The sequence below is a fragment of the Haematobia irritans genome, chromosome 4 (genome assembly GCF_050003625.1).
Source record: "Haematobia irritans isolate KBUSLIRL chromosome 4, ASM5000362v1, whole genome shotgun sequence".
Classification (NCBI taxonomy): domain Eukaryota; kingdom Metazoa; phylum Arthropoda; class Insecta; order Diptera; family Muscidae; genus Haematobia; species Haematobia irritans.
In genome coordinates, this window is record NC_134400.1 from 62,962,828 (window position 1) to 62,990,111 (window position 27,284).

Sequence of the window (27,284 nt, forward strand, 5' to 3'; positions counted from 1 at the left end):
ATTTGTTGCATTTTTGCATCTTGACTACAAAGTAAAAATCGTTAAAAAATAAGACATGTTTTTCAACACTTTATTTTAAAGACGTTTTTTACTTGAAACATAGCATAATTTCTACTGGAAGTCTTGCTTTTAACGGACTTTTTATAGTATATGAAAAAAGCTGAAAAATTTAAAAATTAAAATTTGCTTCATAGAGTCAATTGTGTCTTAAAAGTATCCTTACTTGAATTATCCGCTTCATTGGCTCGGAATCAGTACCAAAATTGTTAAAGTAGAGACACAATCTTTGGAACCGGACATGCTTTTTTTCAGTGTATAGTGCCCTTTCGTTAGTTTTTATGAAGATCCCTTTAATTTCCTTTGTTTGAATATTTTGACTTACTCGTCCTACGTTCCGATTTGTTTTGACGAAACAAAAATAATTGTGCCCGTAATGCGAAAATAATAAACATAAACAAAACTCATGCTCTTTTTTTCAAATGTCTTTTCTCTTGGTTCCAAATGAATTTTCTCTCCGAATACTCATTTTAATATTTTTACTTAAGCATATACAATTTTTGGCGAAGTCTTATATCACAACATATATATACTTGTTTATATTCACACATAGTATTTTTCCAATATTTAATGAAATTTTCTTTGTGTATATATATTTTTAAGGCGTCAATTGGTTACTTTCATTATTTTACTTCCAGCATACACTTTATGTCTCTCTCTCTAAACACATATATGCTTATAGTCTATTTCTAAATTAATATATGTTTGCATCCAAGCATTTTATATTTACAAACATTTTATGTCCCAAACATAATATGTTCTAACATATTAACATATATGTTCCAAACATGTTATGCTAGTATATGAACATTATATGCTTGCACTTAAAAATATTGTGTTTAAAAATTTGAGTTCCAAACATATAATTTTTACACCCAAACATATGAAAAACAGTCTTTTTCGTCCGTATACAGAATAGATTTTTATCCCATTTGTCCAAAACAGAGTGCTGCAATTCCCATAGATAATTCAAAGCTTCAATTGTTCCATCAAAGATGGGGTGACCGGGACAAACGACATGTCAAAAATAAACTACAGAAGGAAATGGGCATTCGCGTGAAGAACCAAAATGAAATTTGTGAACCTTGCGTTTTCGGCATGTTTACAAGATTGCCTTTTGGAAAGCGTGAAACCGCAAAAGCTCCAGGTGAGTTAATTTTTGTTGATGTTTGTGGGCCATTTCCTCCTTTCTTCAGAGGATACAAGTATCTTGTCGTTTTTAAAGACAATTTCACCAAATTTCGGTATGGATACATAGTAAAACAAAAGTCGGAAGTAAAAGATACTTTGTTACAAATGCTTCCCCATTCGAAAAGTCAAGGTCACACAGTGAAGACGTTATTAAGCGATAACGGTGGTGAATTCGACAACGCAGAAGTAAAGGAAATTCTTGCTCAAAATGGAGTGACTAAGAAGTTTACTGCCCCATATACGCCTCACCAAAACGGCGGTGCAGAAAGAGAAAATATTGTAGAAATGGCTTGAACTTTTATGTACTCGAACAAAGACATTGAATTTCCAAAATCATTGTGGGCAGAATTCGTAAAATTGGCTATTTATATTTTGAATCGCACAGGAAAACCATCTGAAGAAGACAAAAGCCCGTTTGAACTGTGGTATGGCAAGAAACGAAGAATTCGGCACCTTCGTATTATAGGATCTACGTGTTACATTCACATTTCCAGTCAACGTTGCAAGAAAATGGATAAGAAATCAGAAAAATGCTATCTTGTTGGATATGAAGGCGACGAATCGTATCGCGTTTATATTAAAGATCAATATGTAGTAAAGGTATCCAGAGATATAACATTTGATGAGAAAGTCCATGGTTGTACTGATAATAATGCTGCAGATGACAAATTAGTATAAAGCCAAGGAGATACAGAATCCAAGAAATTAGAAGTGAGAAACAAACAAAAAGTTTCAATACCAATACGTTTAAATTGTGGAAGACAAGATCAAGGCGACAATTGTATTAAAGATATTCAGGAAGATTTAATCCCGCAAGATATTCCTCTACACTGAAAAAAATATTGTCGTGAGGTCAAAGATTTCATGTCTTTAAAATACGAATGCAAATTTTGCTTAGCATAGAAGACGCATTTCTCTAGTATAACGTTTTTTTCCTTGACCAAAGGTCGATAAACTTTTCAATGAAGTCGTATTGTCCTTATAATTAAGTGATTTGACTTAAAAATGGATATCATAACATGAAAGCAAAAATGTTTGGGCTAAGGTCAACTTGACTTTCATAATTTAGAAAAAATCTTTATATTTAATGAAATTGTCTTTAAATTTGTTGTCTTTTTCCATCTTGACTACAAAGCAAAAAATCGTTCAAATATAGGACATGTTTTTCAACACTTTATTTTAAAGACGTTTTTTATTTGAAACACAGCATAATTTCTCCTAGAAGTCGAGTCTTAATTTGGAAAATAAAGTCGTCGTTAACTTGTTTTTAAAGGACTTTGATAGCATATGAAGAAAAAAAGCTGAAAAAGCGAAAAATTAAAATTTGCTTCCTAGAAGCAAGTACACAAAACCTACATTCAAAAGAGAATTGTGTCTTAAAAGTATCCTTACTTGTATTCTCCGCTTCTTTGGCTCGGAATCAATACCAAATTTTTTAAAGTAAAGACAAAATCTTTAGAACCGGGTAAGCTTTTTTTTCAGTGTACAGAATGATGACGATTCTGGGCGACAAGAAAATAATGAAAAGGTAGAAAAAGATGTCCCGGAAGCAAGCGATAATGACTCTGAAAGCGATGTGGGAGATTTTGAAAGTTCTAATGAAAACTAAATAGAAACTAACAGAGCAACAAACAATAAGCGACAGAGAAATAGCCCTGGCAATAGTGAAAGGGATGTAAAACGCTTAAGAAACAGAAAAATACTCATTTCTAGTGCTACAACTGATGATTTTATAATGATGTCACAAGAATTTGTATCTAACACAGAAACACCATCAACATATTCACAAGCTCTTGAAAGTGAACAACGAAGAGTGTGGATTAGAGCCATAAAAAATGAAATTAACTATTTGATGGAAAACAAGACATGACAACAAAAGCTGATGGAAGTGTTGACAAGTATAAAGCAAGGCTTGTAATAAAGGGATTCAAGCAAAGAGAAGGTGTGGACTATGAGGAGACATTTAGTCTTGTAGCGAGGATGTCTACCATACGATCACTTCCAAGTATTGCAGCAACTGAAGGTATGTATTTATCGCAGTTTGATGTATCCACAACCTTTGTGTACGGAGAGTTGAGTGACACTATTTATATGCAACAACCTGAGGGCTTTAGTGTAGAGGTGTGCACGTGAGTAGTATTTTACTCACGCTCACGCACACTCACGACGGAAAAATCTTACTCACGCACGATATTGTTTGGTATGACTCACGCTCACGCACACTCACGAAAAGAAAATGTGTACTCACGCACACTCACGCACACTCACGCACGAAAATGTCGTGACTCACGAAAATACCGTGACTCACGAAAAATATCGTGACTCACGAAAAATGTCGTGATTCACGAACAATTTTTGACTAATTTAACTTAGCGACGTGTCTGAAAACATGAGCATTATTAAAATCGAGAGCGTTATTACACTCTTAACATCCCAGGTATCACTACAATTGTAAATGAATTTAAGTCTTAAGCGTTTTATGTTGGTGGGCGGGATTATTTTCGTGAGCGTGAATCTTTACTCACGCACACTCACGAAGATAATATTTTCGTGACTCACGCTCACGCACGACATTTTGGTATGTTAATCGCGTACACTCACGCCGTTGCCATAAGCGTGACTCACGACTCACGCGTGAGTCACGAAAATTGGAAAAAAGCTAATCGAAGATAATATTTTCGTGACTCACGCTCACGCACGACATTTTGGTATGTTAATAATTTGGTATGGAAATTGAAAAAAATGAAGATTATATCAAAATTTCACAGAAGTCATTTGCAAAGAAAATATTGGAGAGATTTAATTTCTCAGAATGCCGTCCAGTTTCAACTCCAATGGAAATCACACCGAACTGTGTTAAAGAAATTGGGAAAGTAAAAGACGAATTTCCATACAGACAAGCAGTAGGTGCACTTATGTATTTAATGTTAGGAACCAGAACAGATTTGGCGTACAGCGTTGGTTTTTTATCAAGGTATCTAGATAACCCCACCGTTGAAGACATTCAGAGATTAAAGCGTATTTTCCGGTATATTGCTGGTTCACTAAATGTTGGAATTATTTACAAAAAGAGTGGTCCAAAAGTTTTCGAATGCTACAGCGATGCTGACTATGGTGGTTGCCTTAATACCGGACGATCCACAACTGGAGTAGTTGCTTCCTATGCTGGTGGAGCAATTTCTTGGATAAGTCAAAGACAATCCACAGTATCCACATCAACAACCGAAGCATAAATTACAGCAGCCAGTGAAGCTGCAAAAGAAATTATTTATTAGAAGCGCTTTGGCGATTAGCCACATCTTTGTTTTTTTGCTTTCAAAACAAATTTTAAGAGTCGAAAAAAAACTGTGGTTTGTCGGATAGTGAAAAAGGGGCATTTTCCGTTAATAGCGAAAGCGAGTTTTTCGACCATCGGTTAACCGGTTTTCTATATTTTACTGAAATATATATCTACCTTGTTAAAATTTTTTTCCGAAAGTGGATCTTTATATCGAGAGGCACTGAATGAAATACAAAAAATTCTCTCCTCAGAAAGGAAACATTTTCTTTCAGTATATACAATGCATTGAAGAATATGTTCAGCGTGAAGTTTCATAAAACCTAAACGAAAATATCGTTTACAAAGGGAGCATTTTAAATGCATTCAAGTTTTCTACACTTAGCGAAGAGTGAACCCATGGCGCTAGAGAGCATGTACTCATAATAAGTTCAACATTTTCCTATGGGTTAGTAATCTGTTTTAACTTTTGTCAAGTTCTAATTTAACTATTCAGAAGTAAAACATGAACTAAATAATACATACAAAAGAAATTAATGTTTTGGATTTCCTGGATAACCTGGGCAATGAGGCTTAGAGGGCGAGAATTTGAGTTAATTTTATATGTCATATAAAATTTAGTACAAACCATTTACTCTTCTGTAATACAAATCATTTATTTGATTTGATTTTTACAATTTTGTAAAATTTTACCTTTGTCCGGACGGAAGATCCGGACTGTGTTTTTCTTTTCTTGCTTGGCCGCATGTATTCATTAACACATACAGTCAAGCGTGTCTATTTATAGAACAGCATACGAGCACATGTTTCGGAGACGAACTATTGTCTAGAAATAGATTCCGTAGTTAGATATTCGTCGTTAGTTAGTTTATACTAAAAATAGAAATTTCGTGTCGAACTAGAATCCGTAATAACGCACATTAAAGGTTTAATAACGCTAAGTAACTTCTTCGTACGTTCGAGAAAACACGTACTCCCTATTATAATATTTGCTTCAGTCCATTTACGATCTCATTGGGAGTTGTTAAACATTTTTCTGGCAATGGTCGTAAGTTCAATTTACTTCCACTGAGTAAATTTTGTTCACCAATTTAATTAACCTAACTGTGAGTAAAATTTTGAACTACTCAATATTATGGAATTACCTAACCTGTTTTAAGTAAGACTTATATTGAGGTTTCCTAGTAAAAGTTTGTATTTTGAACGTCTTTTGTAAGAAAAGAATCAACCATCATTGTTTGTTTTCTTTAAATAAAGTTTTTTTTTAATGGCCTTGTGTGTGTCCAACTATGTATATATGCATGCGTAGCTTATGCGTTGATGACTATATCGATAATTGTGTATTGATGACAAAAAAGCTATGTGTTAAAACATTAGGCTCCCACATTAAGGTGGGTAGGAGTAAAGTGTATAATATAATAAATATGTATGTCATTGCATGTATGTCTTAGTTATCAACGAGTTATGTATGAATATGATTATTATTAAATTTTAAATAAACCCAAAAACGTTTTGGAACCGGATAGTGTAACAACCCCTTTATTTAGCGAAGAGTACTTCCATCCTATGACAAGCCCACATAAAATTTATTGAAGATGATCCAAGTTTGCACTACTTCCGGATCACAAATTGGGGATCCAAACTACTTCTTTGTAAGCTCTTTTTTGCTGGGAATATGTCTAATAACATAATCATTAATTATTTAAATTCCCCATTGTGTCATACTAACACAAAAATAATCATTTAAACATATGTACTTTTCTTTAAACTATCACATCGAGTATTACATATTTTTAGTACCTTTAGTTTCTGCTTAAGAAATAGGGAATATTTGTTTTCTTTAACAATCTCCTTCAAACATGCCAAGTAGGAGAGGCTCAAAGTCTTCAAGGCGCATTGCCGCGAGAAATAGCAACATAATAATATTTGGGAGACAGCCACAAATTCAAACGTACAAGTAAATTCCAATACGAATAACAATACCGCGAATTCTGTCTGTCTGTCCGTCGTCTGTCTGTATATGTAATTTTGTGCACAAAGTACAGGTCGCAGTTTAAGTCCGATCGTCTTCAAATTTGACATAACGTCTTTCTTCGGGTAGAAGACAATCGCTATTGAAAATCAGTTCAGATTTAGATATAGCTGCCATATATAGTTATCACCGATTTGATCATAATTCACGTATTTATGAACCGACGTTCTTCAAACTGCCCGTAAAAACTGCCAAATATCAGCTAAATCGGTTAAGATTTAGATATAGCTCCCGTATATATCTTTCGTCCGATTTTGCCTTATATGGCTTCAAAAGCCAGAGTTTTGCCCTGATTTGATTAAAATTTTGGACAAGGAGTACGTTTAATAGTATCGTTAATCGTGCCAAATTTAGTTGAAATCGGTTCAGATTTAGATACAGCTCCCATATATATCTTTCGACCGATTTGGACTTATATGGCCCCAAAAGCCAGAGTTTTGCCCTGATTTGCTTCAAATTTTGCACAACAAGTACGTTTAATAGTATCGTTAAGTGTGCTTAATTTGGTTAAAATCGGTTCCGATTTAGATATAGCTCCCATATATATCTTTCGTCCGATTTGGATTTATAAGGCCTCAAAAGCCAGAGTTTTGCCCTGAGTTGCTTGAAATTTTGCACAAGGAGTACGTTTTATGGTATCGTTAATTGTGCAAAATTTAGTTGAAGTCGGTTCAGATTTAGATATAGCTCCCATATATATCATTCGCCCGATTTGGACTAATATGCTACTCTGATTTACGTGAAATTTTGCATAGGGAGTAGAATTGAACTTGAAACTTTGCACAGGCAGTAGAAATAAGGTTCTGCATATGCGTGTTTATTTTGGTTGAAATCGGTTCAGATTTTAATATAGCTCCCATATATATCCTTCGCCCGATTTTCCGTCATATGACCACAAAGGTCAAAGTTGTTATCCGATTTACGTGAAATTTTGCACAGGGGGTAGATTCAACATAGTAACTATACATGTGAAATTTGATTGCAATCGGTTCAGATTTCGATATAGATTCCATATATATGTTTTTCCTATTTAGGCAAAACTGGCCGAAATACCTACATTTTCCTTATCAAATCGCCACTGCCAAGTCGAAAACTTATCAAAATGACTCAAATTTTCCTATTACTCTATTACACATCTATCGACCGATAAATCATAAATACACTTTTGCGAAGTTGCCTCAAAATTGGTTCATATTTAAATGTTTCCTATATTTATACCCTGCGCCACACTGTGGAACAGGGTATAAGTTAGTGCATATGTTGTAACACCCAGAAGGAGACGAGATAGACACATGGTGTCTTTGGCAATAATGCTCAGGGTGGGTCCCTGAGTCGATATAACAGTGTCCGTCCGTCCGTCTGTCTGTGAACACATTTTTGTGATCAAAGTCTAGGTCGCAATTTAAGTCCAATCGCCTTCAAATTTGGCACATGTTCCCAATTTGGGTCAGAATAGAACCCTATTGATTTTGGAAGAAATCGGTTCAGATTTAGATATGGCTCCCATTTATATCTTTTGCCCGATGTGCACTAATATGGACCCAGCAGCCAGAGTTTTATACCGATTTGCTTGAAATTTTGTACAAACATAACACTTAGTCGTATAGTCAAGTGTGCAAAATTTGATTGAAATCGGTTCAGATTTAGATATAGCTCCCATATATATCTTTCGCCCGATATGCACTTATATGGACCCAGAGGCCAGAGTTTTATCCCGATTAGCTTGAAATTTTGCACAAGGAGTACAATTGGTAGTATAGTCATGTGTGCCAAATTTGATTGAAATCGGTTCAGATTTAGATATTTTTCGCCCGATATGGACTTGTATGGCCCCAGAAGCCAGAGTTTTGGCCCAATTTGGTTGAAATTTTGCGCTAGGAGTACAAATAGTAATATAGGCATGTTGCTAAATTTGATTGAAATCGGTTCAGATTTAGATATAGCTACCATATATATGCTTTTCTGATTTCGACAAAAATTGTCAAAATATCAACATTTTCCTTGTTTTTACTAACATTGTGTTCCACCCTAGTGCATTAGCCGACGTAAATTTTGAGTCTACAGATTTTGTAGAAGTCTATCAAATTCTGTCCAGATCGAGTGATATTAAAATATATGAATTTGGGACAAACCTTTTGTCTAAACATGGCTGTTTAGCCTTAGTTATTATATATAGAAATTTGATTGGATTTTAATGAATTTGAATGAATTATGTTAGCTTAAAATGTAACGTAAATACAATTTGAAAGTCATTGAATTTGAAAACGATATACATATACCAAAACAAGTATCGACGGGAATGTCAAAAAAATCGTTAAAACTTCAGAATGTTCTAAAAATAAAAATAAATGAAGTTGATAGGTTTCTTAGTTAGTGGGAAAGATACAATCTTTCTGTTTTTTGTAAGCCGTGACCCAGGCCACTAGGTGAGAGTTGATCATCTTAAAATAAATTGTAAATTGAAATCTGACCACTTGTGTTTACCTCTACTTGGGTTTACTTATTGTGTTGGGTTACGATACCTCATTGCTCGAGATATCATTTCCTAACAATATAACTAAACTCTTCTGCTTGACAGTTTCATCCACCAAGTATTTAACATCTCGCTTGTGGGAGCTATCTTTCTCTGGGATTCCAAATACAGTCCACAAACACAACTACAATCTTGGAGCGTTGTGTCCAGCTCTCTATACTGTCCACCATCGGTGCTCATTAGACCCTGCTCCATCCCCCCATTTTTAATCATGGTCCTCTCGTCAAGAGAAAAGAAGTCAGCAGCAGAGAAGATCATTCCACAAAGAAAAATGAGGTAACTGCTACAGAGAAGAAGTATCACAACTCAGTATGATCTCGGTTACGGTAAGCTAGACAGCTTTATTAAAGAAGTCGGATAATATGAAAAAATTATTACGCAAAAGAGGAAGATAATATTCTTAAAATTGTAAATAGTGATTTAAAACGATTTCTCGCAAAATTACGGTATGTGTGCTAAGTATACGATGCATATTTGACAGAAACTAGTGTTATGGAAGAAAAGTAGAAAATTGTGTTTAAAAAATATACATACACGCAAAAAAAATAATTCTTTCCTCCCAAACGAAACTTTAGACAAACAAAGTTCGTTTCTCATTTGCTTTTCGCTGTAAGGAAGTGTATTTGGGAGAAAAGTATATACTTTTTGTGATAAACGTTTATTCTTTTCCAGGATGTAAAAACAATTTCATAAGGACAAACTCAAAAAAAAAAACATTGTTTTCTTGCTAATTGCATTTTCCCTCACATCCACGATGTTTTTAGTTCTTAAAAACTTTTCCTGTAATACCAACAATGTAGAAGAAATTATACGATTTTAAAAATTTTTAATTTTTTTTTACCTTTCGCCTGGACGGAGAATCGAACCGCGGACCATGCACTTTGTAAGCCAACACACTAACCACTGAGCTATGTACCTGTTATGGTCATCAATAGATAAATATCCATATACGTTATATTTATATAGCATAGCTTGCGGCGCCCACGAACCAAATAAACAAAGTTTATTTAACAGAAACAAACATTTAGTTTGGCACCGTGGTGCAGTGGTTGCTACGTCCGACTTGCATGCCAAGGGTCGTGGGTTCGATCCCTGCTTCGACCAAAGTTTTTTTTTTTTTAACATATATTCCAGATATGTTCGGAAGATTCCGAAAAAATGTTCAACATTACATTGTAGTATATTAAATTTTGAACTGTAAAATGTGTCTTATTAAAGACCTAAAGTCAGAAAAGAACAGTGTTTGATATAAACGAAATGGACCGTGTTGTTGTTTCAAAAATAACTTTTTTTTATTGAAAAAATAAAAATTTTGTAACAAACGAATTTTTTTGGTGATAAAAGTTTAAAATTTTCGAAGCAATTCAAAAAACTCTAACAAAAGAAAAACGTTTTCGGTACACGTTTTCCAAACGTTTTTTTTTCTTTGCGTGTATATGCGTATACAGATCGACGTCAAAATAAAGAATAAAATTACGTCGAAATTGGAAAAAAATCTAGTGGGAAAGTGTGAACAATTAAGGAATTAAACTGTCGAACGAAATTGAGGTTATATGTCTGTCCGCAAAGTTTTATTAAAATATTTCAAAATAAATAACAACGACAAAAATCACAATTTTACACAATTTTACTCCACTTGGAGTAAAATTGTGTAACAATGCATTATATATAATTAAACGAAGGGAAAAATCTGCTGTCCGTCTGTCTAAAAAATGCGCAAAAGAAAATTTCTATTATTATAGATATGAGCATTCTAGAAAAAAATTGAAAAAAAGAATAATATTGATAACTCCATTTCAAAAACGGAAAAAATATTTGCAACGAAACACGTGAGTCGGTTTGCATAATTTGCAAAAGGGCAAAAGTTTAAACCGTTATTGTTAAATTTGGCATAAGAAATGATATATAAGTTAAGACAGAAATAACGGATCAAAAGCGAAACGAAAAAGTTTCGTACACATTTTTAACTACCTTCATCACTTTAACGTCACTTTCGCTGGTTCTTAATATACCTCATAATTGCCATTCTTTGCTTCTGTTTCTTGATAACATTTCGATAATTTTATTCTCGTTCGATTACTAAAATTCTTGTATCACAATTTGCCGCCACAACAATTTACCATTTGCGTATAAAGTGTATGAGAGAATGTGATGTGATTTTTCTTTCAGAAATGGTGAAATAATTTTTCGAAATGTAATAATTGTTACTCGGATATGAGAACAATAGTGAACTTCATGAATATTGAAACTCGATTGATGTTACAAGATAATCTGAAAAGTTGAAATCGCAAATAGTTTCGTTCGTTTAAACCAAACATAAAATGATGACCATTTTTCGCACAACTTTCAACTGTATGAAATAAATTTCCCAAGGTAAAGAAAGATTTATTCCATCCTTTTTCATTTAAATGGTAAAATTTTATGATAAAGTTCGATCAAAATTCAAACTTGATATATATTATATCTATATTGTGCTCTTTATATTTCCTATATCCGTATCTCTAAATATTGAAATCATATCTGTGGATTTTTGGGAAAGAACCGAAGTCCAATTAAATGCGGACAAAGCAAACGTTTGTCTCGTTTGCATATTTTAGAAAATTATCCATAACACAAGTTTATCAGTGTCATATGTGCAAAGGACATGAACCGAAAGTATTATCGAAAAGGGAAAATTCAAATGTAAAAGTCTACTTAGGTTGGTTTTACGGACAACCACACATACACATGCCTCAATATTGTTGCAGAGAGAAATTACCCAGCGGCGGAATCGAGAAGGACCTTACAAATTCAGGCATGTTAAATGCCTTAAATTGGAAGGAGTTGTGTTTATAAGACATGCATGTGTACTGATTTTACATTCATCGTAGGCATTCTAAAATCAGACCTGTAATTAAGCATTGCGTTTCATTTACTTTTTCATTTTATACACCCATACATTCTCTTTGCCTTCTTTATAGAAGTTGTATAGCATGGGTGTTAAAATGATGTAGCAAGAGAGTTGTCTTGTGCTCTCGTTTTAAAGAGAGCTTTAAAATTGTTTACATCCCTATTCATTTATAATTAGAATGCATTTGTAATGCCTTTGGAAGTCAAGTGGTTATTTCATATTATGACAGAAAATATTTATGTCAGAAAATATTTTCATTAATTGTCATTGCATATGTTAATAAACGATAATAAAAGTGCATAATAATTTTGCGGACACCAATTCACGCCATTCGTTCGTTCAGTTTTGATTTTGTGAAGTACAGACGCGCTCCTTGTTTTGTGTTTTTAAATTTGTGAAATTGTGAAAAGTTAAACTTACAGCATGGGTGTTAAAGTTATGCAGCAGGAGATTTGCCTTGGGCTCTCTTTTAAAATATAGTTTTAAAATTGTTTGCATTGCTATTTAATTATAATTACAATGCATTTTCAATGCCTTTCTAAGTCAATCGCTCGTTTTATAAAATCCCACTTACAAATATAAGTAGACAAGCATCTAACATAATTGGATTGCCTTCAATTTCTCAAAAAGGGCCATTATTTTTCTATAATTTCTTGAATTTAAATTCTTCCAGATCTCAACAACAAATGTGGCGAAAGAAGTCCTGACTTAAAAATTTGTATATTTTTTTCCTTTAATTTTATATTAATTATCTATTTATTTATCTATCTTTGAACTCGAAACTTCTTATTGTAACAATAAATCTGAATTAAAACAACAACTATGCCTAGTAATGATAAAGTCATTCTTTTGAGAACGTATAGGGAAGACCGCCCTGTACTACAGAACACCTTCTTGACGTAGCGCTGCAACATGCCTGTAATAAGAAGGAGTGAAGGTGTGGTTTTATTTTCAGTAATTATGTAGGAATTCTTATGTACACCCCTGTAGAACTCCTTCTGTTTAGAGGGCTGGTGAACGCCCTTTTATGTAAGCTACAAAGAAGGCCTTGCCCTCCAATCTCACCCTATGTTAAATGGAAAGGAAGGTGTAATGTCCTAAGCAGGCCTCTGTAATGCCTAGACAGGCCTGGAAAAAGGTCTTCCAAGCACATGAACTACGCCGCTGGGTATAGGTACGCTACACAATACTCTCGCTCTCTTCGTCTCTATTCTTTCTCTCCTTCTCTATTTCAAATAAGTTCCACATTGTTGGAAAGAAGAAGAGTTAAATACTTGAATACACTCGAAGAAAACGTTAAATTCTATCCGTTTACAAATCTTTATGCCCTTTGATAAGAAACATATGAAACCTGTGAAGAAACTATTGAGTTATATAGAAATTTCCAAACTTGAAGTTTTCGCATATCATCTCGCAAAAAATATATTTTTTTCTTTCAAAATTGGTATAAAGTATATTTTTATTGGCACCTGGTTCATTTGGTACCGCAAATTTACAAAGTTCGATCGTGAATGGGAGAATATATATTTGTATACATATAGGAATTGCCCTACGCGACGGGAATATTTATGAACATATTGGTTTATCGTGATTGGTATTTTCTGGTTCCTAAGTTGTGGAACTTGAAGTAAAAATATCACAGTGGTATGTACACGTTTTGTTTATATTATACACGATTCCCAATTTAACGCACGTGCTGACATTTTCGATATAGTTAGTTGAATTTTTTGATATAAGGGGAGAGTGAATCTTGTTTCGCGCATTAGCCTATACTTGCACTTTATGGAACCTATACAGTTTTTCTATTCTGTATAAAGGTTTTACTGTAAAAAAAAAGATTATCAGTTTTCTATGTCTAAAGGTTTATAGTAACCCTGCAAAACTATTAGCTCAACGTTTACCAAATTTGATGTGTGAAAGGTTTATAGTAACCCTGTAAAACTATTGTGCTCAAAGTTTCTAAATTTTCGATATATAAAAGGTTTTATAGTAACCCTAAGAGAAAAACTATTGGCTCCAAATTTCTCAATTTATTATTTATTTATTATAAAATTCACAATCATAATAAATTATGAAAATAAAAAAATAAATTAAAAAAAAAAACAATCATGTTCTAACAACAAAGTTTTTTGACCTAAATTGCCTAATTTTTGGTGTAAAAGGTTTGATAGTAACCCTGGAGAGAAAAAACTATTGGCTCAAGTTATACACTGGGAAAAGCGTGCCCGTCTCCAACGACTTTAAGAACAGGAAATCTTTAGCCTCGCGACAATATTTTTTTTAGTGTTTGGTATTTTTCTGTTTGTTGGTATTTATTTGCGCAAGTTATTGAGAAATACGGTTATCACACACCCGAAACTGTCGAAGTGAATTGGTTCACATCATTGTGGATATAATTGGCATACGATAATTTGCTTTGTCTTGAACTCAAATATAAATATTTGGAATATTTTTCTTGTTTAATTTAATATTGCCTACGAACACTACTTCTCGGAAATGCCAAACGATTCTGTTGATAATACTTCCCAAAATGGGGAGAGCAAAGAAATGACTCTGGAAGAAAATAAATTCTATTTCGACTACGATCACTTTTTTATGCTGTGCAATTACATCGAGAAGTTGGATTTGATCCAACAGACTGAATCTCTAGTTCAGGCAAAAATGGAAGATTTGGAGGCCAGATGGACTCGGTTAAATTCATCATATGAAATTATAATGTTGTCCTCTGATTCATCCAGAAATGTTAAAGCGAAAGCTAAAGTTAATTTTAATGTATGCACTGAGGCATACTATAATTCCAGATCTCGACTATTAGATATATTGAAGATAACATCTTCCACCAACCCTCGAATAGAGGCTTCGAGGCTAGCGGTATCCCCGAATGATTTCCCAGCCCCTCGTCATAGTTTTGAGCCCGAAGTTAATGATTCGCCCAATGTTTACATAAAAGTTCCTCCATGCGACACCGAAATTTTTAAAGGTGGATACGAGGAATGGCCGTCTTTCCGTGATATGTTCACGGCGGTCTATGTAAATCACCCGAAACTGAATTGTACCATCTGAGAAATAAAACTCAGGGTTCTGCTGGTGCCATAGTCAAACGATACTCTTTATGTGATGAGAATGTTGACTTGGCTTGGAACGCTCTTAGAAATCGCTATGAAAACAAGCGGGTATTGGTGGACAATCAGCTTAAGATATTGTTCAATATCCCAGTGGCTACGGTGGAGACGAGTGATTCTGTTCAAAAAATACAGTCAACTGTGAACGACTGTTTGGCCACCCTTAGATCACTTGATGTAAAAGTTGAACATTGGGATCCCATATTGATTTATTTAATTTCCACAAAACTTCCAGATCAGACGTTGTCCCTCTGGGAACAGTCGCTCAAGTCTCACAACGAGTTGCCTATGTGGTCTCAACTCGACGAGTTTTTCATTGATAGATTTGAAATTGTTGAGCGTTTATCCAGTATTCGTTTAACTAAAGATGGATATTCTCAACCGAACTCTCATGCTGGACGTACTCAGGTGTATCACTCTCAAGAAAATTTGAATTCCTCGTGCCCTTTATGCGGGAACAGCCATTCCTTGCGTATATGTCCGAAATTTCGCGATTTTTCTGGGCAAGAAAGGGTAGATTTTGTATATAAAAACAAATTATGCAATAATTGTCTTTCTTCCTTTCATAAAAAACAGAAATGTAAAAGTAGGAACAAATGTTTTGTGTGTCAAAAGGCACATCACACTTTGCTTCATTTGAAAAGCAAGTCTTCTGCGCCGACAGAAAATGAAACAATTGAAAATGGTCCAGCTTCAAAAGAGCTTCAACGGGACCCATACAATAGGAGCGAAAGCTTGGACAGTGGCCCATCTACATCGGGTCTTACGCGTAACACTCACGTGCAGGCAAATTTTTCTTCCAGCAATGAGACGATTTTGCTTCGAACAGCATTAGTTCAAATTGAACACCAGGGGGAATTATTTACTCATAGGGCACTAATAGACCCTGGTTCCCAAAGGACTTTTTTCGGAAAAGGCCAGGAGTTTTCTCAAAATTCCTTATCGTAAAGCCTTATTTGACATTTACGGTATAGGAGAACAACAACTCTCTGCCAATAAGGAATGCGAATTGGTTCTTTATTCGTCGAGATATAATCTTCGAATACCCATAACTGCAATTGTTCTCCCGAAATCAAGGCCGTAGCCAGGATTTTAATTCGGGGGGGGTTCAACTTAAAAAAAAATATTCATATAATCTCGTGTAGAAAATTTTATTTATGCATAGGTATGTATACAATATTTTTATAATATTAAATTGAGCCGACGGGCTTTTTGGGCAGCAAATAAATCAATGACTTCTTCAGTCGGCACATTTATTCGGCGATGAACCGACATTAATGCCAATCCTTTGATTCTACTCTCGCTAGTTGAATTTCTAAGATACGTCTTTAATCTTTTCATTGTTGAAAATAAATGTTCGGATGAGCACGTAGTAACTGCAGCGATGGAAAATGCAGTACTATAGTACTTTTTTCAAAGTTTTTTCACCCCGGTCAGTACAGTAGTACACCGCGAATGATTTAGTACCTTTTGTGTAGGCATTTTTGAGTCGATATCAGATTTATGGTACAATAGCTTTGACAAAATATTTTAATATTTTGAGATGTCAACAGACATGTTCATGTGGGAAGAAAATCTCGATTTTGTAAAAGACATAGTCAAAAAGAGGATTTTATTGAACTTTAAGAATGTTTTAGTAAAAAAAAGAATGTGATTCTATATTATCGATTTTTTGTTTCGGTAGAAAATGTTGTCAAAATTTTATTTCTATATAGAATTTTTGCAAAATTTTATTTTTATAGAAAATTTTGTCAAAATTTTATTTCAATTGAAAAATTTGTAAAAATTTTATTTCTATAGGAAATTTTTGCAAAATTTTATTTCTATAGAAAACATTTTTTTTCTATAGAATTTTTTTGGAAAATTTTATTTCTATAGAAAATTTTTGCAAAATGTTATTTATATAGAAAATTTTGTTAAAATTTTATTTTCTTTAAAATTCAGTCTCTTGACAATAATCTTCCAGTGAAATTTTTGTTGAAATTTAGTAAAAAGTACCTTTCCGCTCAAAAAATACCCTTTTTGTACTTTCTTAAAAATTGTATTTTCCATCCCTGAGTAACTGGCAAAGTGACCAAAATTTTTAAAAGAATATGTACGTTTGGAAATATCTCTTTATTGCTTCCATCGCTGAATTAGGCAGGTTCTTTTTGCAGGTTTTGCGCCATTTCATTTACACATGTGTGTTTGTCTGTTTCGTTGTTGTTGCTATGGCCAAATAAAGCGAGTCATGTTCACAAAAAGAACAACAAACAGACATAAAAAGCAGAAATACATTTTCCAAAAATGGAATTTGTGGTGCGAGAACAATTTGTTTTTTTTTTTACCGTCGTTTGACGGGCTTTTCAACTAGTATTCTATGATTTGTGCAAGTTTTATAGGTAAGCGTTTTTCAAAATAAAACCTCCAGCTTTTCTTCAACATCTTCGATAAGATTTTTCTATGCAGCTAAAAATATATATTTATTTATATAAAAATATTCATTCATTTCGGGGGGGGGGGGGGGTGGTTTGATCCCCCTCACCCCCCCTGAATTCGGCCATGCCCGAAAGTAACACAAAAGCTACCTTCTGTCTCGTTTACAGTTCCAAATCCCAGCGAACTTAGTGAACTTGATTTGGCGGATCCGTCTTTTAACATGTCCTCACAGATTGACCTCATTTTAGGTAATGACTTTGAGAAGTATCTCAATATTGATGGAATCAAGAGGAACATCTGTGGAGAAGCATCTGCCTACAATACTGTTTTTGGTTGGGTGCTAAGTGGACCAATGAAAACAGAGCAAGTGCACTCTTTTTCCACTAATGTTTTGCCTTCTGAACAGTCTTCTCTTAATGAGGTTCTTTTAAAATTCTGGGAATTAGAGGATATTCCTACTCCCCACCCTATCTCGGAGGAGGACGAATTTTGCGAAGAATTTTATAGGAGAACTACTGTTCGTGGGAAAGATGGCCGATATATGGTACGTTTACCTTTCAGGAAAGAGTTTCCTGATTCCATTAATCTTGGATCGTCGAGATTCATTGCGCTCGGTCAGCTTTCTCGAATGGAACACACTTTGTCAAGGAACCCCGAGCTTCAAGTTCAATACAGCTCAGTTTTAGATGAGTATCTATCATTGGGTCATATGGAAGAGACTTCGTCGGAAGAAGCATCCTCGGAGGGAAGGTTTTACTCATTTTATCTCCCCCATCACGCTGTAGTGAGACCCGAACACAAAAGTACAAAGGTACGAATTGTGTTTAATGCTTCTAGAAAATCCAAATCTTGATTTTCTCTCAATGATATACTACTCACTGGCCCTACTCTTCAGACAGACCTTGTATCTACTGTATTGAATTGGAGGAAGTACAGATATGTCTTCAGCGGTGACATTCAAAAAATGTACCGGCAAATTTTAGTACACCCAGAGGATCGACCATATCAAAGAATTCTTTATCAGCAGTCACCTGATAGCGCAATTAAAGATTTTCAACTATGTACGGTAACGTTTGGTGTAAACTGCGCTCCCTTTTTGGCGATCCGTACTTTGCTTCAGCTTGCATCTGACTGTGAATTACAGTTCCCAAAAGTATCAAACATACTACAAAAAGAGACCTATGTGGATGACATACTTTCTGGCGGTTTTTCTTTACAAGAGACAGTAGAGCTTCAAACTCAGTAAGAAAATTACTGCCAATGATACTCAACTGCTGAATCATTTGCCTCCCGAAGACATGTACGATTCTGATTTTTTGAAGTTTGACGAATCTAGTTCTACGAAAACCTTAGGCATCAAGTGGAATGCTTTGACTGATAGTTTTTCGTATACGTTCAATTTTGTCAAACCAACCCCGAACATTACCAAGCGAAAAGTTCTCTCGAACAATTGAGCGACCGCCGCTCAATTGTTCGACCCGGCAGGTTGGATAACCCCGATTATTGTACGCGCCAAAATGCTAATGCAACAGCTATGGCTTGAGGGCTTAGAATGGGATTCTCCCATAGGCGCAGAATCCCACATAACATGGGAGAATCTAATTAAAGATTTCTCGCATATTACTGATATAAAAATCCCACGTTGGCTTGGTTATATGCCGTCAAACAAAATCCAAATACATGGATTTTCAGATGCTTCTAAAGCCGCGTACTGCGCATGTGTTTATATTGTGATTAATTCGGATTATGGTACATGCTCAAACTTATTTATAGCCAAGAGTAAAGTCGCTCCTTTAAAAACAATATGTCTACCCCGTCTAGAACTCAACGGAGCTGAATTACTGGCCAAACTTGTTAATTATGTTTTGTCTGGTTTTGATTTCGAAGTGTGTCAGACATATCTATGGACCGATTCATCGATTGTATTGGGCTGGTTATCAAAGCCTCCGTGGTCTTGGGAAACGTTTGTTGCTAACCGTACCTCCAAAATACATACTCTCGTTCCAAACGCCCAATGGCGCCATGTCCCCACTTATGACAACCCCGCCGACCTTGGTACACGTGGTTGTACACCTCAGGATCTTGTAAACTCGAAGCTATGGTGGAACGGCCCAGCATGGATTACGGCTCCTTCATCTTCTTGGCCTGAAATGATACCCATAACGCATCCGAAACTTGTACAAACACATTCAGAACTTGTACAAACTCTCCATGTTACATAGGAAAATTTCGATATTTTGGAAAGATTTTCCTCATACAGCAAGGCATTAAGAGTAGTTTGTTACATATTCCGCTTTTTTCGTCGGACACATCCAGATACAAAATCTGAAACTGTTTTTCCATGTGTGAACCTTGCCCACAATGAAATATTGTTTGTGAAGAAGAGATTAATCCTTATATCTCAATTTCGGGAATTCAGAGACGAATATGAGGCCGTGTTAAATGGTAATCAAGTCCCTAAGAAATCCTCTTTATGTATGCTCAATCCATTTCTTGATAGCGATCAGATTCTTCGTATTAACGGCCGATTGTCACAATCAACAATCCCATATAACGAACGCCACCCAATGATTCTCCCGGGTAATTCACGGTTTTGCCATCTTTACCTCGCACATCTCCATAATTTTTTGGCACATGCAGACTGTAACTTAATGTGCAGAATGGTCCAAGCTGAATTTTAGATATCCAGGCTAAAACCTCGTATTGAACATATAATTCATAAATGTAAGATCTGTATTATATTTAGGCATAAGGTTTGTTCACAAATGATGGCACCATTACCCCTTGATCGCTGTATTATTTCACCACCGTTGCACATTACTGCAGTAGACTTCGCTGGTCCATTTGACCTAAAGGGATCGAATTTGCGAAATGCCCCTTTAATAAAGGCATATGTCTCCGTGTTCGTTTGTTTCGCCACTAAAGCGGTACACTTAGAGCCATGTTCAGATTTATCTTCAGCAGCTTTCCAAGCTGCTTTTGCGCGATTCGTTGGGAGGCGAGGACTACCCCGAAGGGTAGTATCGGACAACGGTCGGAATTTTGTGGGGGCTAGCAGAGCGCTACTTAGAGAATTTTCTCAGTTTATAAAAAACGCTGAAACAGATATATCAAGCAAATATGCTACTCACGGCTTCGAATGGTGTTTCATCCCGCCTCATGCTCCTCACATGGGAGGATTGTGGGAAGCAGCTGTGAAAAGTTTCAAGCACCATTTCAAAAAAATAGCGGGGGCTCACTTTTGAACAATTTTCTACAATTTTAGCACGTATAGAAGGAGTTCTAAATTCTCGCCCAATATCTGCTTTATCAGAAGATCCTGCGGACCTTAGTGCACTTACACCAGGACACTTTATTAGAGGGTCCCCAATGCTGGCATTACCTGAACCAATATCCCCAAACATCTCTTTGACGAACCGATGGACAAGGTTGAAGGCGCTCCATCACCAATTTGCAGTGCGTTGGAAGGAAGACTACTTGAAATCACTACAGAAGCGGTATAAGTGGAAGACTCCACAAGTTAATGTGAAAATAGGGGATTTAGTCGTAGTAGTAGACGATTTGTTACCCCCTAGTGAATGGCGACTTGGTAGAATTGTGGAAACTCAACCTGGTCAAGACGGGAGAGTTCGGGTTGCCCAAGTGCGCACTGCTGCAGGTGTAATGAAACGTCCGATAGTAAAATTGTGTTTACTGCCGTATCTGAGTTATTCTGATACCGCCCAAAAGTTCAAGAAAAACTTCGATAACAACCAATAATTCTCCACACAAGTGAAGGATTTTTTATCTTTTAACCAAAATTTATTTGTTGTCATTACAGAGCAGCAAGTACCCAGTCAAAGCGCAATTCCGATGTATATCGTTCCATGCTGTGCAAACGATATCACAGCATACGTGTATGCCCAAGATTCATCAAAATGCAACCGGTAGAGAGATGTCGAACAGTGCGTCAGCTTAAATATTGTGTCAACTGCTTAGCAAAAAGCCATACTGTTGCCTATTGCAAGTCTAAAAACAAATGTCGCAACTGTCATCACACCATGTTGCACCCATCTGAACCAAAGCTTTATACTACCGGGAAACCTACTAAAGCCAAGACCAAGCTTACTAATCGGGGAAAGCTTCAAAATTGCCAACATACCCAAAACCCAGCAAACCGAGCCCAGGGAACAAAAAGGAAGATTCGTGGCAATTTGAAGAAAGCACCTAACCAATTGGCTACTTCACAACCACTTATAAACCAACACATCATATCGGATGCCATTCGTTCCTTAGCGACAGTACTTTGTGCATCCCACCAATCTAGCCAATTTCAAGCCCGGTGCCATGTCTAAACATGGCTGCTTAGCCTTAGTTATTATATATAGAAATTTGATTGGATTTTAATGAATTTGAATGAATTATGTTAGCTTAAAATGTAACGTAAATACAATTTGAAAGTCATTGAATTTGAAAACGATATACATATACCAAAACAAGTATCGACAGTAATGTCAAAAAAATCGTTAAAACTTCAGAATGTTCTAAAAATAAAAATAAATGAAGTTGATAGGTTTCTTAGTTAGTGGGAAAGATACAATCTTTCTGTTTTTTGTAAGCCGTGACCCAGGCCACTAGGTGAGAGTTGATCATCTTAAAATAAATTGTAAATTGAAATCTGACCCACTTGTGTTTACCTCTACTTGGGTTTACTTATTGTGTTGGGTTACGATACCTCATTGCTCGAGATATCATTTCCTAACAATATAACTAAACTCTTCTGCTTGACAGTTTCATCCACCAAGTATTTAACATCTCGCTTGTGGGAGCTATCTTTCTCTGGGATTCCAAATATAGTCCACAAACACAACTACAATCTTGGAGCGTTGTGTCCAGCTCTCTATACTGTCCACCATCGGTGCTCATTAGACCCTGCTCCATCCCCCCATTTTTATTCACCTTTATATATAGCTCCCAACACATTTGACGGATGTGATACGGTATCGAAAATTTAGATTTACAAAGTGGTGCAGGGTATAATATAGTCGGCCCCGCCCGACTTTAGACTTTCCTTACTTGTTTTTAAATGTCTTTTCTCTTGGTTCCGAATGAATTTTCTCTCCGAATACTCATTTTAATCTTTTTACTTAAGCATATACAATTTTTGGCGGTCTTATATCACAACATATATATGTTTACTCCAAATTTGTAAATGTATACTTGTTTATATTCACACATAGTATTTTTCCAATCTTTAATGGAATTTTCTTTGTGTATATATATTTTTAAGGCGCCAATTGGTTACTTTCATTATTTTACTTTCAGCATACACTTTATGTCTCTCTTTCTAAACACATATATGTTTATAGTCTATTTCTAAAGTAATATATCCAAGCATATTATATTTACAAACATTTTATGTCCCAAACATAATATGTTCTAACATATTAACATATATGTCCCAAACATATTATGCTAGTTTATGAACATTATATGCTTGCACTTAAAAATATTGTGTTTAAAAATTTGAGTTCCAAACATATAATTTTTACACCCAAACATATGAAAAACAGTATTTTTCGTCCGTGTACAAATGAGAATTATCGTTTCATGTTTCTTGCTTAATTATACATTTCTAAGTTTTGTGTAAATGATTGTTTAATATAATTATTCAACATTTTTTTACACACCTTATGTATTATTGTATATGAATATTGTATGAAAATCTACACCCTCAAAAAAATCGCTTCTGTAACATATACTCCCAAACACATTTTGCTTCAATCATATAAATTTTTGGGTATTGCCCAAACTTTTATATAGTTGATTTCTTCCAATATATAATATGTTTGAAAGCATATTGGTGAAAACAATATAATATGTTTGGGTAGTCTAAATTCCAAACGTTATGTATTTATCCATCCAAATTCAATAATGTTGTCTTCCAAAAAACTATATGTTATTATGTGAACATATAATATGTTTGGAAACATATGCTTAGAAGAATTTTCTCCCAAAAGAAGATTGTGCTCAAATTTTTTTTTCTGCCTAATTGTATATTCCCTCACATTTTTCTCACTTCCATGAGTTTTTTAGTTCTTAGCATCTTTTTCTGTAATACAAACATTGTAGAAGAAATTATTAAATTTTATAATTTATTAAATTTTACCTTTTGCCGGACGGGGATTCGAACAGAGGACCACACAGTTTGTAAGCCAGCACACTAACCACAGGGCTACGTAGCTGTTATGGTCTTCAAGAGATAATTATCGTTATAAGTCACATTTATATAACATAGCTTGCGGCGCCCACGAGCCGATGCAAACATAACATTGTTTAACAACAACATTGTTAAACATACATTTGTTGGCGACGTGGAGCAGTGGTTGGTACGTCCGCCTTGTATGCCAAGGGTCCTGGGTTCGATCCCTGCTTCGACCGACACCATTTTTTACTTTTTTTTACATATATTTTTTTACGTATATTCGAAATACGTTCGGAATATCCCGAAAAGGTGTTCAACATTACATACTACTATATTAACTTTTTACTATGAAACTGTAAAGTGTGTCTTATAAAAGACTTAAATTCAGAAAAGAACCGTGCTTGATATAAACGAAATGGACTGATTTCAAATCATATATTATTTTTTATTGCAAAAATAAAAAATTTGTAACAAAAAAGGGTTTTGTATACAAGTTTGAAATTTTCGAAGAAATTCAAAAAACTCTTACAAAGGAAGAATGTGAAGTCGAGTAATATATAAATATTTTTCCATCGAATCCTAAAGTTAACGATAACCATTCAAAAGCACATTATATTTAAATTCGAAACAATAATTTTACAACCAACACATACATTTATTTAGGTGTGAACAATTGTTTGCTTTCTTTAATAATTTATTCTAAAGAAAATAAACTAATTCAATTGTTGCTTTGGATCATTCCCCACCAAGTTATAATACAATTTGCCTAAAAAAGTTATAATGTTACTCTGGTTTTACCGATGCGAGTTTTGCCGTTAAAATGAGAAATAATTTTAATGGCAAAACTCAAACTCAATGTCCGCTTTTATTTTCGAAAGTATCCGTCAACTCCTCTTGGAGGAGGAGGAACTAAACTTTGTTTTTATAGATCTTACTGTTTAATTTTTCACTGTTTCCCAATGTTTTAATAATTTTATTGTAGCAACTCTAAAAAAGAGTACACTGAAAAAGTATTGTCGTGTCCTTAAAATAAGAATACACATTTGGCTTAACTTAGACGACGCATTTCTCTAATATAAAATTTTTTCCATGTTCAAAAGTCGATAAACTTTTCAATGAAGTGGTGCTGTCCTTATAATTAAGTGATTTGACTTGAAAATGGGTATCATAACATGAAAGAAAAAATTTTGAACTAAGGTCAACTTGACTTTAATAATTCAGAAAAAACCATTAAAACTAATGAAATTGTCTTTAAATTTGTTGCATTTTTGCATCTTGACTACAAAGAAAAATTCGTTAAAAAATAGGACATGTTTTTCAACACTTTATTTTAAAGACGTTTTTACTTGAAACATAGCACAATTTCTACTGTCTTGTTTTTAACGGACTTTTTATAGCATATGAAAAAAGCTGAAAAAGCGAAAAAATAAAATTTGCTTCATAGAGTCAAATACACAAAACCCACATTTAAAAGAGAATTGTGTCTTAAAAGTACCCGTACTTGAATTCTCGGCTTCATTGGCTCGGAATCAATACCAAAATTTTTAAAATGGAGAAACAATCTTTGGAACCGGACATGCTATTTTTCAGTGTATAGTGCCCTTTAGTTAGTTTTTATGAAGATCCCTTTAATTACCTTTGTTTGAATATTTTGACTTACTCGTCCTACACTCAAAAAAAAGTGAACTCTCTATTTCACTAAAGCCAATTTAACTTTATTTTAGTTCATAGAAATATTATGTTTGTAGAAAGTTTTCTTTACTCTAATACTTTTCTGTGTACGTTAGTTAAATTAACTAAACCCGAGGAAAAAATATACTTAAATGAAGCATAAAGATTAACTAAATTCGTGTCTTCCACAAAATAGTTCAGAATTTCTTAAAATTTGTAAATTTTACCAAAAATGCGTCCATCGTGAACTTCGTATGTCACTAGAGACATTCTTGCAATTTTGAACTCCAAGTTTTTTCTTCAAACTACAAAATTTTCTTTAACAAGTGAAAATACTTAGTTATGTCTAATAAATTTTCTTGTATTTGTCGAAAAATATTTACTTATTTTTATGACATCGGCGTGATGCCAACGTTTGTAGTACTGCTTAGTTAAAATTTTCTACAAATATTCAAAATTTTCTAAAATTAACCGAAAGTTTTCTTCCTGGTGGGTTCCCTGTTTTTTCAGTGTACGTTCCGATTTGTTTTGACGAAACAAAAAAAAGTAATGCGAAAATGATAAACAAAACTCATGCTTTTTATACCCTGCGCCACACTGTGGAACAGGGTATTATAAGTTAGTGCATATGTTTGTTACACCCAGAAGGAAACGAGATAGACACATGGTGTCTTTGGCAATAATGCTCAGGGTGCGTCCCTGAGTCGATATAATCATGTCCGTCTGTCCGTCCGTCCGTCCGTCCGTCTGTCTGTGAACACATTTTTGTGATCAAAGTCTAGGTCGCAATTTAAGTCCAATCGCCTTCAAATTTGGCACATGTTCCCAATTTGGGTCAGAATAGAACCCTATTGATTTTGGAAGAAATCGGTTCAGATTTAGATATAGCTCTCATATATATCTTTCGCCCGATATGCACTAACATGGGCCCAGCAGCCAGAGTTTTATACCGATTTGCTTGAAATTTTGTACAAACATATCACTTAGTCGTATAGTCAAGTGTGCAAAATTTGATTGAAATCGGTTCAGATTTAGATATAGCTCCCATATATATCTTTCGCCCGATATGGACTAATATGGTCCTAAAAGCCAGAGTTTTGGCCCAATTTGGTCCAATTTTGCACAAGGAGTACAATTGGTAGTATAGTCATGTGTGCCAAATTTGATTGAAATCGGTTCTGATTTAGATATAGCTTCCATATATATTTTTCGCCCGATATGGACTTATATGGCCCCAGAAGCCAGAGTTTTGGCCCAATTTGGTTGAAATTTTGCACTAGGAGTACAATTAGTAATATAGTCATGTGTGCCAAATTTGATTGAAATCGGTTCAGATTTAGATATAGCTCCCATATAAAGGGTGATTCTTTTGAGGTTAGGATTTTCATGCATTAGTATTTGACAGATCACGTGGGATTTCAGACATGGTGTCAAAGAGAAAGATGCTCAGTATGCTTTGACATTTCATCATGAATAGACTTACTAACGAGCAACGCTTGCAAATCATTGAATTTTATTACCAAAATCAGTGGCAGAAAATCCGCTTTTTTATCGACAAATTTTGTTCAGCGATGAGGCTCATTTCTGGTTGAATGGCTACGTAAATAAGCAAAATTGCCGCATTTGGAGTGAAGAGCAACCAGAAGCCGTTCAAGAACTGCCCATGCATCCCGAAAAATGCACTGTTTGGTGTGGTTTGTACGCTGGTGGAATCATTGGACCGTATTTTTTCAAAGATGCTGTTGGACGCAACGTTACGGTGAATGGCGATCGCTATCGTTCGATGCTAACAAACTTTTTGTTGCCAAAAATGGAAGAACTGAACTTTGTTTACATGTGGTTTCAACAAGATGGCGCTACATGCCACACAGCTCGCGATTCTATGGCCATTTTGAGGGAAAACTTCGGA

The 27,284-nt window shown here is 34.8% G+C and overlaps 1 protein-coding gene across 1 annotated transcript; it reads left to right on the plus strand.

Moving 5' to 3' along the window:
* The first annotated feature begins 9,025 nt into the window (after window positions 1-9,025).
* On the plus strand, window positions 9,026-21,981 carry LOC142234138 (uncharacterized). The gene is made up of 2 exons (XM_075305220.1): window positions 9,026-9,366; window positions 21,341-21,981. The coding sequence occupies exons 1-2, from the start codon at window positions 9,302-9,304 to the stop codon at window positions 21,852-21,854; spliced, it is 579 nt and encodes a 192-aa protein (XP_075161335.1). The 5' UTR covers window positions 9,026-9,301; the 3' UTR covers window positions 21,855-21,981.
* The last annotated feature ends 5,303 nt before the right edge of the window (window positions 21,982-27,284 follow it).